General features: G+C 45.5%; 1 protein-coding gene across 3 annotated transcripts in view; it reads right to left on the bottom strand.

Annotated features, from left to right (window-relative positions):
- The window catches only part of LOC144755960 (inactive phospholipase C-like protein 2), a 566,269-nt gene that overhangs the window by 277,496 nt on the left and 270,912 nt on the right, over nt 1-17,861 (bottom strand). For all 3 annotated transcript variants that reach the window (XM_078645403.1, XM_078645405.1, XM_078645404.1), the window contains exon 2: nt 11,567-14,047. In XM_078645403.1, the coding sequence (XP_078501529.1) occupies nt 11,567-14,047 (2,481 nt within the window). The remainder of the gene's footprint in view (nt 1-11,566; nt 14,048-17,861) is intronic.

The following is a 17,861-nucleotide window of genomic DNA, read 5'->3' as shown; positions in this document are numbered from 1 at the left end:
TTCCATGGTTGCAAAACAGACCCTCGTGATTATTGGAATCCACAAGTCGGGAAGGAATTTAAATAGGTCGACGGGGACCCCGTCAGGGCCAGGGGCTTTTCCGGGTCTACTTAAGGATAACGCTTCTTCGAAATCTTGTAGGTCAATTTCCAGATGAATAGGGAAGGTGACTGGATTGCAGCTAGACTGATGCAAACCTCTATCAGATGTAGTTTGGAAGATTTTCGAAAAATGACTTGTCCATGTAGCCTCGTCTATGGCCACATCTATTTTTGGTCCAGTTGAGTTGGATAGAAAAGGTGTTTTAACTATTTTCCAGAAAGCCTGGGAATTCTTCGAGAGAGCACTCTCGTGTAAGGCCTTCCACAAGGATGATTTTAGGTCCTTTTTCCTCATCTTTCTAATGGTAGAGTATTCTCTTCTGAGATTTTGGATCTTTATTGCATCTCTGTTGGGTTCCCTAAGAGCTTTCCTCAGATTTGAGTGCGCTTTCGTGCAGTCTCGACTAAACCAGCCTGTGGTCTTCCTATTGTTTTGTTTGAAAGTTCTGGTTAATAGGCTTTTGACAAGTTCTATAATGGCGTTAAAGTTTTCCAGTATTTGCTTAGCCTCTGCTTGAGGATCGAGACAGATCACAATGTTTTTGTAAGCAAGAGTAACTAGTTTCTTCGTTAGAATATTGGGATCCACTTTCTCCCATTTGATTGTAAAGCCATTAGTTTTGTTCAGCACGAGCCTATTCTGAGATAGAGTGTTGGCTATAGTTACCATCGGAGAAATCGAGAGATGTATTTGAAAGTTTAGACTTAGCGCTGAGTGATCGCTGAGGCAATTTTCTAAAATTTTAAATGGTCCGAGTTGCGATTTTAAAACTTCTGTAACTAATATATAATCCACTGTTGTTTCGTAGCCCCTTCCTCTATAGGTAGGCTCTAGCATGTCAGTTGATTGTAGTGTGGGATTCAGAATTTGCAGGTCCAGGTCTGCAATTACTTTGTTCATAGCGGATCCTGCTTCTGAATGGATAAAATGCGTTAAAGGGCTGTCGGAGTCGTCTACTATTCCACAGGTTTCGATAGTGGGGCAGGGGTGCAAATTGAAGTCACCGCCCCAAATTATGTGAGCAGTATCCCCTTTCTGTTTATGGTGAATGTGTTCCGTTATTTTGTTTTGAATTTGGTCGAGAACATTCACAAAACTTTCTAGATCCAGGTTATTGTATATGTTTACTGCAGTAACATGGATTTTTTTCCCTACAGAGAAAGTAAGGATTTGAAAATTCGGAAGGAGGTCTGTCTTGATGATCTTTAAGTCTGCAATGGTGTTTGCCATGTAAGTTACCAGACCTCCCTTTGGTCTGCCTGAAGTGCTAGGAAGGGCAGGAGAAATGAAAGTCCTGTATCCCAGTAGGTGGAGCGCTGCCGTTGACCATGTTTCCTGGAGAAAAATGAATTGAAAGCCCTTCAGAAAAACCGCTGCCGATCCGTCTTCGATTTTATTACGGAGACCGGCAACGTTCCAGAAAACCATGGGAAGCTGAGTGGGTCCGGAATCATGTACATCCTTATGCTTATGTAGTATGGATGGGGTGGGCGTTGAATTTAGATGTGCCGTAGTTAGCAAGGGTTCTGGGGGTAAAGCTGTTTGTCAATCGACCATTTCCAAGCCGCTGAACCTGTTCGTGGTCGGGAAACCTAACCAGTGTTGCCCATTATTAGTGACTTCATAGTTAGGATCTAGCGTTTGGTAGGATGGTCTCTCCCAGTGCTCCCAACTTCGAAATCTATTTTGGGGGCCCACAATCTGCCAGGGGACTTCTCTTTGATGGAAGCTCCGATTAGGTGGATACCGAAAGTTGGTGGGTTCGGTGGGTCGCATTATATTATTAGTGGCCGCTGATTCTAGCTCCCATGGTTGGGGAATTGGCTTCTTCCAGAAGTTATCAAACTTACGTTGATGGCTATTATTGTTATACCTTTTCGGGTAGAAGTAAGACAGGGGTCTTGTTACAATACCTCCGGGAAAGTTGTTACATTCCCAGGAGCATATATATTCAGCTATGGTGGGGTCCTCAAATGTGATAACTATACAGTCTCCTCGTATTGTTTTTTTTCTATATCCCACCCACGGGGTCCGGGACACTGAGGCTATTTTACTTTTCCAAAGTGGCGGAACAGGACGGTTTGTACTCAGCCAAAACTGGACCTTGTTCTTTAACGACCAGTTTGGTTCGGTTCCCTCACCTGTGAGTTCGGGAACCCCCGTCATAACCACCACGTAAGGAGTAGCCTCAGGTGGTAAATTAAAGATAGGTGGTTGGTCGATTGTCCCCCTCGGGGTATTTTTTGTTTGGGGTGGCTTGGAGCTTATTGTTGTAGGTGTTTTTAAAGCAGGGGTTTTCGGGGGAATAGAGTTTGCAGTTGATGTTGATTGGGAGCCAGCTTGTGAAGGAATAACCGTGGGCGTGGAAGCTACATTTTGTGAAATGGGATTATTTGTCGGAAGGTTTAGTGTGATTTGCTTTGTGGACTTTGGGGGAGGTACAGTGACGGTTTTTTTAGATGTAGGAAGAATAGGCTCTGGGTTTGACGGAGGCTTAGTGTGGGATTGTGGAGGTGTGGTTTGTAGGAAACCAATGATTTTTGTTAACTGCCTCTCTATATTACTGAGTCTTGATTCTAGAGGGCGAATATGAGAATTTAGAAGAAAGGCTACCTCTGTGATTAGTTTTGCTGATTCTCTTTGTCTGCCAGGGTTTAATGTGGCTATTGAATCGGGCATTAAGGTATCACAGAGGTCACGCGGTACGTGATGGATTGTTACCACGTTATTAATTGGGGGAGCGGGGTGGTTAGAAGTCACCAACTCATTTGGGCTAGGGACCGTTGTCGGAGGGTTAGACGTTAAAGAGGTTATAGTGTGATTTAAATTACTCTTTGCAATCCTTTTTTTTACCGCCCCCTCCCGTTTTCCTCTCATTTGTCTGGTTTCTTCAGGTGTTATGTCGGGAAATGTATCGGGGGTATTCTCCAGGTCAGATTCTGAGAGGGTTACAGAAATTTGGGATGCTGACAAATCAACGTTATTGGGTAGACTAAGTCTATTCGTAGTCGCCGCCGTTAGCGTTGAGGTTGGCTGTGTTTCTGGAGTTTTTGCTTTAGCAATTAGTCCCATTGATGAACGACGTGCAATCGCCAAATCGGTGGAGACTCTACCCTCGATTAAACTAATACTCTGGTCTATAAAAGTATTAGCTTTGGACAGAAAATCGTCCATAGGACCTAGAAGTTGATCGCTTATACCGGTCTTTTTTGTCTTTTTCTGCCTTGTAGCTCTAGTATTCATTTTGCAGTGAGTGACCGGCTAAATAAAAGATTAATACGTTGACGGATTAACAAGGGAAACAAAGTGATTATAAATACCTGTGTTGGGGAGGCCGGAGTATAGCTGTTAGAGGAAGGGGCCGGACCGGACTCTTCCGTCCTCTAACGGCCTCGAACGGCCCTGTCTTTGCCCAGTCTTAGCCCGGGCTGCGTCCCGCGCTGCGGGAGTGAAACGCTATTAAGTAGGTGGCGGTTTGGGTGAGGGGCGGGCCAGCAGGGAGAGCGGACCGGAAGCTCTTCCGTGGTCTCGCAGGGACTTCTGGGAGATGAAGTCCCTGCACACTCGCAGCCCCGCTGGTGCCTCACGCCCCTTACCGCCTTTCCGCCGAGGTCCTCACTTGTGCACGCAGACAGCAGCCGAGACTGGGGCTCCCCTGCGAAGCGGCGCCCGCGAAGCGGGTGCGGCGAGTCGTAGGCAGGGAGCCTCACAGGTCGTAGCAAGAAGTGCGCTGTGCAGTCGGTGGCCTCTTCACAAAACAGTAAGTGTCCCACTGGGCAGGGATTGCCGGCGCACTTTTGATGGATTTAGATGGGCGGGGGGCGGGCCAGCAGGGAGAGCGGACCGGAAGCTCTTCCGTGGTCTCGCAGGGACTTCTGGGAGATGAAGTCCCTGCACACTCGCAGCCCCGCTGGTGCCTCACGCCCCTTACCGCCTTTCCGCCGAGGTCCTCACTTGTGCACGCAGACAGCAGCCGAGACTGGGGCTCCCCTGCGAAGCGGCGCCCGCGAAGCGGGTGCGGCGAGTCGTAGGCAGGGAGCCTCACAGGTCGTAGCAAGAAGTGCGCTGTGCAGTCGGTGGCCTCTTCACAAAACAGTAAGTGTCCCCACAAGGCAGTAAGTGTCCTGACAAGGCAGTATCAAAGGCAAGCAGCAGGGAGGGTGTGGGGTCAGAGCAGGCACTTCAATGGGAAAGAAATAATGCAGAGGAGGGACGGAGGAACAAGCAGCGACGACAGGAAACCAACAACAAGTGAGGAGAGAAATGAGGAGCAGGTAGTACTAGGGTGTGTTGGAAAAAGAAGGGCAGAGAACCCAGGCAACACACAACACAATGTAGATACCTGTAAATGAACTGTATTCGTTCATCAGTTATGAAAAACAAAATTAAAGCACAATTGATGCTTCAGTTGCCTTTACAATTCTCCCCTCCTCATGTCCATAAATGTTATGTGGGTTGCAAAAGTTTGTCAGTTTAAAACATGAGTCATGGTTCTAAAAAGATGGTGAACCACTGATCTACATACACCCCTTTGAAGAAGACTGATAAACTGTGGATAATATTTGTACCAATTCACTTTCTTTGCAAGTTTTAGAACATTGGATTCCGAGCAGGCTAACATACAAAGCCACGATGGTTATACAACTAGTTTGTAGCTTTGGAGTCATTTGGATTAATGAAATAAACAGGCCAGTGGCTTTGGAAGAATTTGGATTAATGACAAAAAAGGCCACTGCAAGGACTCTTGCGTATGTCTGAATCTAAAATGGAGGCATGCTCTTTGTGCGGTTTTTGGAATCGGAGTTAGTTTCACTTTCCTTCAAAAAGGAACCAACCACATACTTCCACATGGAGACAAGAGCTGTTGGCTAATGTAAAGCTTGGATTCTGCCCACACGAGGAAGCGCTGTAGACTAGATATATCAGCTGAACGTTACAGCAAACGACACGTCTGAGGTTGCTTGCAGTCACTGACCTGCAGTTACATCATCACATGCCATTTCTAAGACATGAAATGCCTCATAACAACCGCACTGGAAACCACTGCCCAGCAGCTTCGGAGAACCCGGCTCTGGCTGAAAACTGAAAATTATATTTGTTTATAAATCTCCCAAAACACACTACCACAAACCTTACACCGTGCAGAAACACAATGTATAGTGGAGGAAACTTGGGGGTTTTAAACTCACACTGATTCAGAACACATTTGCAGCTGCTTGCTACAAACTCTCAGCTGACACAAAGGTATGTAAAACAACAATGACAAAACAAGCTGTACAACAAGGACAGGAGTAATGCACCGCATGCAGTTCTTTAAATTGAAATAATGGCAGAGCCTAGTCCCGAACAGAGCACTGGGGCAGCAGACCATCTGTGGAGTGAAGAGATAGCTTGTGACTCGACTCCGCCCAGTGGGGGTGTGTGTGCGGGGGTGTGCGGGGGTGAGTGTGTGGGTGTGGGGGTGTAGTAGGTGGCGCCGAGAGCTTAGAAGTTCTCCGGAATTAAATAAACAAGCACGCCAAACATTTTCACCAAGCCGGCGAAAACAAGAGCAGAGGCAAGCAAACTGAAAAGAGTGCTCACAGAGTATGATAAATAACAGAAAGAGTAAAAGCAAATGTAACGGGGAAGTCATCATTGGAGGTTACAAAAGACCAAAAGGAGGGACTATAAAGCATATTCACCAAACAAAAGCAGGCATTTATGAAGGGCACTAACAAGAACCAATGAAAAAGATGGTAGGTGCTTAAATCCCATATTGCAGATACAAAATGTCTCAAAGAGACAGCGCATGCAGTGCATGTGCTGCCTAGGCGAGACCTAAAAAGTGCAGTGTTTACAGTATGTCTGCATAGTCTGCTTGCTCTACCCACTTATACCAATACCCAAGCCCTACCTATGGATTGGCAATCGACTCTAATAAAACATGCCCACTTCTCCTTAAAAGTCCAACAGATGGTGTGGAGTGTGTGTTACAAATGTACCAATCTGCACTGAACCTGTTTCTTCTCCTTTATCCCTGCTCGTCCAATATGGGCTGCTGTGGTAGTACATCTATTAAGTACCATAGAGATGGAGTTTTTAAGGCCCTGCTCTAATCCTTGGCAAACTTCAGCTGCTGCTGATTCGTTGGTCCAAGGGATTCAGCATTTAATAGCTGAAGATATGCTACATAGGAGACTAATTCTTGATTTCCTAGGTGTAGAGTTAACAGCCCTATATGGCTTCTTGTCAAATACTGCCCAGAACTGGGCGAGGAAAGCATCATATTGCACTATTAGAGAAGTCTGTTTAACCGCATGCGCGCTAGCGGTTTTCCCGCTGTGCGCTGAAAATTTAAAAAACCCGCGTTACGTGACAAAGCCAGCTCGTCATGCACGTAGCGCAGGTAACGCCCATGACGAGCTGGCTTTGTCATCAGCACTGAAGGGGTTAAGAGTCACCGGGGGCCCATGTCAGGGCACCTTCAGTTAGATGCAAAAGGATAAATGTCACCTTGGACACATCAGTAGGGAACTGCTGTGGTTTTTCTTCAGAAATGTAGAAAAAGTCCTTGGATCCCCAGTATTATTATTATTTCTGGAAATAGCTCCACTACAGCCCAGTGGAGGCTGCCTCTGTATTTAAGTGGTGGGGCAGCGTGGGGGAAGGCAGCAGGGGGCTGGAAATCAAGGCAGCTCCTCGACTCCCGGCATTCCACGGGATTCCCTACGCGAATCCAGCTGCTGCTCTCATGCTGGTATTACCCAGCATGAGACCGGCACCATGATTGGTGTGAACGCCATAGTTAGGCACTCACTAAGGGTCTAAGACCCTCTGCTTGTTCTCCACCCGGATGTAAAGCACAGAGATCGAAGTGCGCAGGAGTGTTTAGCCGGCATTTTCACTGCCGACCAAATTGTCATGCGCACTTGAAGCAGTGCCACCACGCCTCCTCCTTCCTACGGCTGGGTCAACGTGCCAGAATTGACAACCCTGCCCTCTGATCAGCAGCAGGGAGATTAAATAAAATGATAACCTTTGCTACTATCATTTTATTTTTTATTTTTCACTGCTCAAAAGCAGTGGAGCGACGCTCCCCCGCCTTAGGTGTGTGTGCACTAAGCACATGAGATGAATAGTGCAACGTAGACAGTCACTGTATGTATGACTGCACCCAGCACCAGTGCAGCGTTTACAGTATATCTATGAATGCACAAAGTACATGATACGGATAGTGCGGCGTTTGCAGTGAATGTATGACTGCACCCAGCAATGATAAGAATAGTGCAGGGTTTACAGTGAGTGTGTGTCTGGCTGCACCCAGCACATGATACAAACAGTGCAGTGTTTACTGTTTAAGTATGACTGCACCCAGCACATAATATGAATAGTGCAGCATTTGCAGTGTTTGTAGGACTGCTCCCAGCACATAATATGAATAGTGCAGCTTTTACAGTGTATATGTATGACTGCACCCAGCACATGATACAAAAAGTGCAGTTTTTACTGTGTATGTATGACTACACCCAGCACATGATATGAATAGTGCAGCATTTACTGTGTATGTATGACTGCAACCAGCACATGACACGAATAGTGCCGCGTTTACCGTGCATGTAGGTCTGCAACCTGCACATGATACAAATAGTGCAGCATTTACCATGTGTGTAGGACTGCACCCAGCACATGCGACGAATAGGGCAGCGTTTACACTATATGAATGACTGCACCCAGCACATGATATGAATAGTGCAGCATTTACTGTGTATGCATGAATGCACTAAGTACATGATACGAATAGTGCAGCGTTTGCAGCGTATGTATGACAGCACCCAGCACATGATATGGATAGTGCAGCATTTACAGTGTATGCATGAATGCACTAAGTACATGATACGAATAGTGCAGCGTATGTATGACTGCACCCAGCACATGATATGAACAGTGCAGTGTTTACAGTGTATGTATGACTGCACCCAGCACATGATATGAATAGTGCAGCATTTACAGTGTATATATGACTGCACCCAGCATATGATACGAATAGGGCAGTGTTTACACTGTATGCATGACTGCACCCAGCACATGATACGAATAGTGCAGCGTTTGCAGTGTATGTTGGACTGTACCCACCACATGATACAAACAGTGCAGCGTTTACCGTGTATGTAGGACTGCACCCAGCACATGATACGAATAATGCAACATTTGCAGTGCATGTAGGACTGCACCCAGCACATGGTACGACTAGTGCAGCATTTACCATGTATGTAGGACTGCACCCAGCACGAATAGTGCATCTTTTACAGTGTATGTAGGATTGCACCCAGCACATGATACGAATAGTGCAGAATTGACAGTATACGTAGGACTGCACCCAGCACATGATACGAATATTGAAGCATTTACAGTGTATGTATAACTGCACCCAGCACATGATACGAAAAGTGCAGTGTTTACAGTGTATGTATAACTGCACCCAGCACATGATACGAAAAGTGCAGTGTTTACCGAGTATGTAGGCCTGCACCCAGCACATGATACGAATAGTGCAGTGTTTACCGTGTATATAGCACTGCACCCAGCACATGATACGAATAGTGCACCATTTACCATGTATGTAGGACTGCACCCAGCATGAATAGTGCAGCGTTTACAGTGTATGTAGGATTGCACCCAGCACATGATACGAATATTGAAGCGTTTACAGTGTATGTAGGACTGCACCCAGCACATGAAACAAACAGTGCAACGTTTACAGTGTATGTATAACTGCACCCAGCACATGATACGAATAGTGCAGTGTTTACCGTGAATGTAGGACTGCACCCAGCACATGATATGAATAGTGCAGCGTTTTTAGTGTATGTAGGAATACACCAAGGACATATATGAATAGTGCAGCGTTTACAGTGTATGTAGGATTGCACCCAGGACATGACACGAATAGTGCAGAATTGACAGTGTACTTAGGACTCTACCCAGCACATATACGAATATTGAAGCGTTTACCGTGTATGTAGGACTGCACCCAGCACATGAAACAAACAGTGCAATGTTTGCAGTGTATGTAGGACTGCACCCAGCACATGATACGAATAGTGCAGCGTTTGCAGTGTATGTATAACTGCACCCAGCACATGATACGAAAAGTGCAGCGTTTACAGTGTATGTAGGACTGCACCCAGAACATGATACGAATAGTGCAGTTTTTACCGTGAATGTAGGACTGCACCCAGCACATGATATGAATAGTGCAGCGTTTTTAGTGTATGTAGGAATACACCAAGGACATATATGAATAGTGCAGCGTTTACAGTGTATGTAGGACTGCACCCAGCACATGATACGAATAGTGCAGCGTTTACCGTGTGTGTAGGACTGCACCCAGCACATGATACGAAAAGTGCAGCGTTTACCGTGTATGTAGGACTGCACCCAGCACATGATACGAATAGTGCAGTGTTTACCGCAAATGTAGGACTGCACCCAGCACATGATGCGAATAGTGCAGCGTTTACCGTGTGTGTAGGAATGCACCCAGCACATGATTCGAATAGTGCAGTGTTTACCGTGTATGTGGGCCTGCACCCAGCACATGATATAAATAGTGCAGCGTTTTAGTGTATGTAGGACTACACCGAGGACATATATGAATTGTGCAGCGTTTACAGTTTGTGTGTGTCTCACTGTAGTAAGAACATAGTCACACAGTAATTGGGATTGCCAGTGCTTGCTTTATCCTGGCTTCACATTAAGTCAGGCAACCTCGAGCCGTTGCAATGTTTATGTTTATTCTTGCCCGCTTATATTTAATAATTATCAGCTAGATTCATCATAGTCCCGTTTTGCGAGTCCTTAATAGCGATTATTAAGGAATCGCTATTAAGGACTTGCAAAACGGGATTCATGTAGGAATGGCACAAAATATTGCGATTCCTACATCATCCTTATTTGCGATTAGCAAATTGCTCATCACAAATAAGGAATAACTTCCCTTTCATTCCTATGGGCCTACAGGCCCATAGGAATGAATGGGGATTTATTCCTTATTTGCGATTTCAAGGGTGCCAGGGGTGTCCAAAGGACACCCTGTAGCACCCCTGAAATGCAAATTTACACAGGTGTTGCGCACACACATGTCCAAAGGACATGTGTGTGTGTAACATGCAACTGAGAAAAATGCACTAAAGTGCTTTTTTCTATTTTTTCGCTATTTACCACAAAGTCAGACTTCGTGGTAAATAGCGGCCAACAATTGCGAATTCGCAATTTATCATTGGTTAATGAATTGCATTTAAGGAATCTCAAATAGAGATTCCTTAAATGCAATTCCTCACAAATATGCGATTTCGCAAATAGCGATTTTTGCATTTGGGATGATGAATCCCAAATGCAAAAATTGCGCTCGCAAAGGGCCAGAATCTGAGAATCTGGCCCTTTGCGAGACGATTTTTCGTTCATGAATCTAGCTGTATATCATGTCTCAGAAGTAAACCGAGACAGCGACTCTGCCCAGTATCCGTCGCAGGTGTCATTTTTCTTCTCTCACTCTCCTTAATAAGCTGGCCCCTCTTGCTGTCCTAATGAATTATGCATTTTCAATATTAATATGATGCTGTAAGCGAGGCAGAATACCATTTCTTTCATGATCTACACAACCCCAGGGTATTACTCTATCTGGTGCAATGACAGGTGCTTGTCGCTATAGGTTACTTGGGAATCTGGGCACTAAACAGCAGTGAAAAGGCGGGGATCTAAATGACATCCTGTTGCAAAGACGTATGGAAAGAAGCAGTTGGCATGTAATATGCGAGTAGGGCATAGTATCCTAGCTGAGGGCAACGAAAACATGTTTTCCTTCGGAGTACTATTTTAGCATGCTGGAATGCAGGTCAGTTGGTACATTAAGTCACAGTAGAAAACTGCTTTACGACAGCACCACAAATGAACACAAGAGTGTGCCAAACTGAAACAAATGTCTACAAAGTGTGCTTTGCTAGGGGAGCATCCAAATATCAAAATGTAATATTGCCTGGGGTTTCTGAAAATCTTTGCATTGGCCCTGCTGGCCCTCAGGATGTTGTGGCGACCAGTGATGTTGAAATGGAGCGTGGCAGGAGAGGATAGTACTTCTTGTATGGAGGTCTGTGTATACATTTATTTTGCGAAAATAGCTAGTGGCAATACCAAATAGTGGGGTCTGTGTACTGCACAACTTAAAGAGATGATAAGAGAAGGTAAAGGAGTAACTTAACGCATCAATTATTCGAATTTGAATGCAACTGGAGTTTGCACATAAATTAGTATTTGTGGACAACTCGTAATAAGGCCCTAATATGTTACAGATCCTCTTCAGAGGAGGCCTAGTCTGGCAAAAAAATGCCTGCCTCAAGAGTGGTACCTGGAGCAAGGAGGCACTTAAAACACCCAAATAGAATACAACAAAACTTTTATCAATCAATGCAAGAGCAACTCATACCTGCAAGTTCTCTCGGAGATCCGTGGCCTCCCTCAATGGCTGCGTTGCCGTCCTGAACACCTCATCAATGGCTTTGATGCCAGTGGTCTTGGTGGACGTGTACTCCCGCACCTTCTTCCCCTTCCGCACTGAGATACCACGTTTGTGTACCCGCCCCCCTCCTCGACGGTTGGTTATGGCCACATGAACAAAGAGGGTAGTGTTCTGGAGGAAATCACCAGTGAGGGACTGCAAGGGCACATGGCGGTAGCCAGACTGAAGGCATTCAAAAGGGATGGTGTACTGAGCAATGAACTCGTCGCCGATGTAGTCGTCATCAAGCACCACAAAACGCAACACGGCCAACTCGGGTAAGTTAATCTGGAACTCAAAGGTCTCTTCAAATATTGGGTTCCCCCCATTCTGAGTGATGGTCTTAGTCCTTTGTTCTGCACAGTCAGCCGGAATCCCATGGATCTCAACATACACATACGGCTCTACAACGTCCCCCTTGGCACCCGAGCCCTTTGGCTTGGGCAAGTTTTGACCACTAATAATCTTTATGTGAAGAAGCTGAGCTGAGACTCCAGGTAAAGAGTCCTTAGCATTTGCACTGAAGTAAGAGACCTCCTCCCGCATGATGGATGGTCTCAGGACATACCCACAATTCCCATTCTGGCGAAACCAACCAGCATTCAGGTCCATCATCAGGCCTGGGGTCTGATAGTTCATGGCCACAATCTGGCACCCGCACTTCCAATAGTCCTGAGGGTTCATATTGCTGGCATCGATTCTCATGGAGCTAGGGTAGATCCGGGACAAGAACTTTTTGTTGTAGCTGACAAAGTCTTCAGGATACTCATTGGCGAACCTGCTGGCTACCACTTCATTAAACGAGCACATCTCCCAGTACTTTTGGCTCTTCTTTGAGGTTGCAAAGTCTCTAAAGTGCACCGACTGGCATAGGCTGATCAGGTCTGACAGCTCCTTGCACAGTCTCAGCCTCTTGTGCAGGCCCCCGTTAAATTGGTGTCTCTCCTCCTCGCTAAGCCTCCGGTAGATCTCAAACCCTTCATCTTCATCCGTCACGTCTCCCTCAGAATCAACACAATCTGGAGGTAGTTTTTTGCCCTTGATTAGAATTTTACCTTTGAGACGTTCTGGAGATGGAAGATAGGTGTCCTCTGAATTGGGAGGGTCTAAGTGCAGTTTATCACCAAGGTTCTTTCTCAGACACTGGGCCATCAGTTTCTGCTGTTTCACAGAACAGTGGACCACCAGACACAGGAGTAGTGGGTATTCAGAGGCTTCAAAAGCATACTGGCTTATGACACTGATAACACTCCGGAAGGAGACTTGTGACGACACCGAGTGTCCAATAAATATCAAAGGTTCATTGTCTGGTCCATCCCACACGACTAGCTCAATGCTACGGCAGCCCATCTTTAGAGCATGAATGTAGCCACTGATATCAGAGGTTCCCCAAAAGTGATCCTCATACAAACAAGCATTGTGGGCAGAATTAATGTAGTAGTGTGATATCGGACGGGTCATATCCTGACACACCCTTTTGTGCTGTGGATCGAAAATATAACATTCCGAGGAAAGCAGGTAACGGGTAAACCCGTCAATGGTGAGGTAACCCCGCTCCCGACCCTCTTTTGATGGCTCATATTTATTGATTATCTCCAAGGACATGTCCTCTGTCACCCCTTCCATTCCTTGCTCAACCTCAGTGAAGATCATCAGGTCCTTCAAGTCCAGATATTCTTTGTTGCTTGAGCACTGCACAAGGAGAAAGAAGATCTCCGGTCGCGTGCAGAGCTCGCAATAGGCTTCCACAAATATGTCACATGTGATGTCACTTCCAACTTTTTCATTGACCTTCTGCACCTCTTTGAATTTCAGTTCAATGGCTGAGGTTTTCATACCTGGATTTAAGCCTTTGATGAGTTGGGTAGCCCTCGCCACTGATATATGCCCTTCCTTTTCCATGTCTGCAATATCAAACAGTGAGCAGATCCAAGATGTCCGAAGGCTGGCTTGGTTAGCATCAGGGACATCCAGAGTCTGCTTCCCATAAGACACGAGGTACCTCAGACCCATCACCCAAGTGTTCACAACATCGGCCGTGGTGGCCACCAAATCCAAAGATTCATAATTTTCTCCGTAGATGATTGAAAAGGCGCATTCATCGGGGAATTGATCTGACAAGCCATTGCTCCGCAGCACCGGCGTTTTCTTGCCCAGCCTCACTTCCCGGATTGACTTGATCTCTATTTTGGCCTTTTCGGAGTCTTTTTTGGACGGCTCCCACCTCAGGAAGCGCATGTCAGGGTCCAGAAGAAAGAACCGGTTGTACATCCTGGAATTGGAGCGGACCTTCTTCATCTCACATCCCTCCATCATGAACGAGATGCAGGCAGCAGTGCTGTTGATCTTCCTGTCGTTGGGCATTGTGCTGAAGGACACGGTTTTCTTCTGCTTCTGTCGGGAGCCATCCTGGAAAGAGGAACACAGAAAATGTTAGGTTCACCTGACCAATGACACCTGCAGTTTGCAAACACTTTACATAAGATACCATATTGACACAGGGTGCATATACGCAACACCCAGGACATCTTCGAACAACTTGCAGCCTCAGCCAGACCCTAATGACTAATCGGCCTCAAAGCATTTCTCAATTGATATAAGTTGCATTACTTAAACATTCTCCTCTCCTCTGGCTGGGAAATTCATCGTTGTTTCTAATAACGATTATTGTTTTGTAAAATTTCAACCAATTAATAAAGGTTCTAAGCACTCAAGATTGAAGGTCTACATAAGCTAATGTGTTGAACCCCATACATGCAACCTATGGTGCAGTTGAATTATTGTAACATTAACTGTGTGAAAAGTATACAATATTTTCCTTGGTATTAGGCCATTCTCCAGATACCAACCCCTGTTTTTATTGCTCATTAATTGTTGGAAATTTGCATCTTCAAACTCCTCCTCGTCCATCATTAGTTCCCTGGGGACCTCTACCCACTTCCTTTTCTAATCACTCCTTAGAATCTTAACATCAACTTGGGACTCTTTTTTATGTCTATTACTCTTTCTTAGACAGAGGCAAATTAACCAAGAGATTCCACCAATTTAAACTACTAAAGAGGGGATTTAGAGTTTGGCGGATAGGGTATTCCGTCGCGTGTCCGCCATAGTAGCAGTCTGTCTGCCCTATTTGCGGTCGCGAGGACTGCCAGCTTTCTGTCAGTAGAGACCCTATTGGCTCCGTCAGAGGAAAGCTTCTTTCAATGGACTGACAGAGTAGGGACCGCCAGATGACAAGGCATTACACCTCCCGCCCTATTTATGGTGTGATACCTTGACAGAATCTGCCTGGGTCCTGGGTCAACATCAGGCGCGCAACACCCATTGGAATCAAAGGGCTTCAGCCACCCTCCCCCAACCCGCAACCCCCACCCGTCGTGATTGGCACCCCGGGCTCAGACAGCTCCCGGGCACGCACACAGCCGCACCCGAGCACTTCACAGGTCTTTAAAAGACCATGTGCTTGTGAATGACGCTTTGTTGTTGTTTTACCCCTTCCAAGAGCCCCTGCAGCTCCACTCTGCCTATTGCTTAAAGTTTCAGCCCCCCCCCGAAATTTTTTCCTAGCCCCCCTCCACCCCCCGAAATGTCGCACCAGTTGCGCCTCTGGTCAACATGTATCTCTAAATTAAGCATATGGTCAATGGCGTTGCAAGGAGGGGGCCAGAAGGGCGGCACAAGTTTTAGGGGCGGCAACCTCCCCCACCCTCCATCTTGACATGCGGCCGCCGTGGGGCACAAAACGCAGGCACCACCACGGGCGGCAAAAGGTCTAGGGGCATATTATCAAGAAAGGGCGTTACATTATCGCCGCTTTTATCGGCAGGAAACTGCCGATAAAGCGGCGATAATGGGCTTGATAATATGCTCTATGAATTCCAATCGAAGCCCATGTTAGATGTGAAGACAACTAACATGGGCTTCGATTGGAATTCATAGAGCATATTATTAAGCCCATTATCGCCGCTTTATCGGCCGTTTCCTGCCGATAAAAGCGGCGATAATGTAACACCCTTACTGATAATATGCCCCCTAGTTACGCCACTGCATACGGTAGCCTGTCAGGGTGGAGGACATAATCTCCATCTTCTAAACGCTAGATCTGGCCCTAAGAGTTGAATTATTACTACATTTGCTAAGAGACTGCCATGGAAGAGTGTGCGATGAGAACAACTCTATAAATCTGTCCCCAATGCAAATTTTCTTTTAAATAGCTTTTTAATTGGCGAATTCGTTGAATCGAACCTAGGAAACAGACACATTATTATTCAGGAGATTGCTTCGATCCATTACTGTCACATAAATAATAGAAATAAAGTTCTAATCGCAGGCTGTGTCAAAATGTCAAAAATGTGAGCAACCCGTGTGACAACCGCATTTATTACACAAGCCAGCCCTCGCCCCTGCAGTACCTTATTGTATTTGTAGATGTGTACAGTGCAGTGCTAAATATATACTTGCATAAAGAAATGTCCATTTTTTGTTTTTTCTGGGATGCTTTATATTTTTTTACTAAATGATGTATTCTTTCTGTGGTTTCTGAACTGGCATCTCCGGTTAAACAAAGCGAACCAATACAGAAATAATAGATTTTAATGGAAATTCTCAGTTCATGACAATATCTTGGAATCCCAGCGCCAAGAAACCGCATGGTATACGTGCGCTTTATAAATTCTTTTAAATTCAAATTCAAATTCAAGCTTGCTCTAAAAGTTCAGGTGAATGTTAGAGACGACGAGCTGCAAACAACGTCGCAAGCTAGAGCTAAAGATATTCAACGTGGCTACCTCAAAATGATGGGGCCTCTTGTGACGAGGGCCCCGGAGGCTCCTGTATCTCACAGACAGTCACAGGCCTTAGATGAATGGGGGCTCTTAACGGTGTCCCCCATACCGTTTTGCCACAGGAGCCGTGCTACAGGGGCATGCCTTCTACCCCGTGGCGTTCCTCTGTACACAATGCCAAGATTGTGGTTAATCTTCACAAGGTTCAGGAGATCAACAAGGCATGAGATGATTTAAAAAACACTGAGGGATACAAAACTTGCACAAATATAACATAAACGCTCCACTTTTAGAGAGGAAATTTTTTAGCAAAAAAGATTTGAGTGAAAAGTCAGTCATTCAAAAGTCTTTATTTGCATACCACAGGGTCACATAAATGCAGATAAAACAACACCACAATAAAATAATAAATGCAATAATCTTATCATAATCCATTAAACTGCATAAAATATACTACAGGGCATTTGGTTATCTTGCTTCTCCTAGAATTCACAGCCAACGTCAAACAAACGTGGCAATACCAATAGGTCTGGCTTTAAAGAATGGTGTATACTAATGTGAAGCATTACAATTAGGTAGCTTCGGATAGATATGTTTGTGTGTGGATGCACAGAACTGTCGAATAATATTGGTGTGGGTTGAAAGGTCAGGTGACAGTTGCACTGTCAAGCCAGATCTCAACATCCATGTAGGTTAAGAACTGCCTTCTCCAATCTGTACTGCTGCCAGAGAAAAGCACATTAAGCTATCTAGTTATCTTAGACACTTTAATAGCATTACGATGTCATGTGTGTGTCCCTGAAAATTCAAACTCAGGCAGCTGGATAAATAAATAGAATCATCACACCTGTGTGGAGGGCAAGCACTTTTGTTCCGTGGAGCACATAACTTCCATCCAATCAAAACATGTACTCCTGGCTCCTAATTTGTGGGCGGGGCTAACGCTCCTCTCATGGTAATTTTCACACAATGGTCTGGCGACTGCAGCACTGTCATGCCAGACCATAAAGAGCACCCATACACTGACATACTTCCTCAGCACATAGCATTTGCAAGAATCTGAGGGCAACTCTGCATTGTCTAAATGATGCCTCCTTAAAAGTGGCAAAACAATACACTTCACAAAAATCGACTAAAATGTACAAAAGAAAATTAAATGGAACGGAGTTTGCTTACAGGGATGGTCACACATGCAACAACCCCTCCACCCCTGCCCCCAAGGCTTCAGCATTATTAAAGCCCAATGGAAAATGGATGAGATGGTTAACTGTACCTGCCTATTTCCCATGTGAGATAGAGCTCCAGTCCAGAATTTGCTTTTGAATTGACATTGTTAGATAGTGAGGGTTTGTGGCCATCCATGCTTTCTCTGGCCACTTCAGACTTAGATAAATATAAAGATTTCACAGCCACTTTGCCTCCCTTGGTAATTAAGGATG

This window comes from Lissotriton helveticus, chromosome 5_1 (assembly GCF_964261635.1).
Source record: "Lissotriton helveticus chromosome 5_1, aLisHel1.1, whole genome shotgun sequence".
In the NCBI taxonomy this organism is placed as follows: domain Eukaryota; kingdom Metazoa; phylum Chordata; class Amphibia; order Caudata; family Salamandridae; genus Lissotriton; species Lissotriton helveticus.
This window is presented reverse-complemented; position numbering and strand designations above follow the sequence as displayed.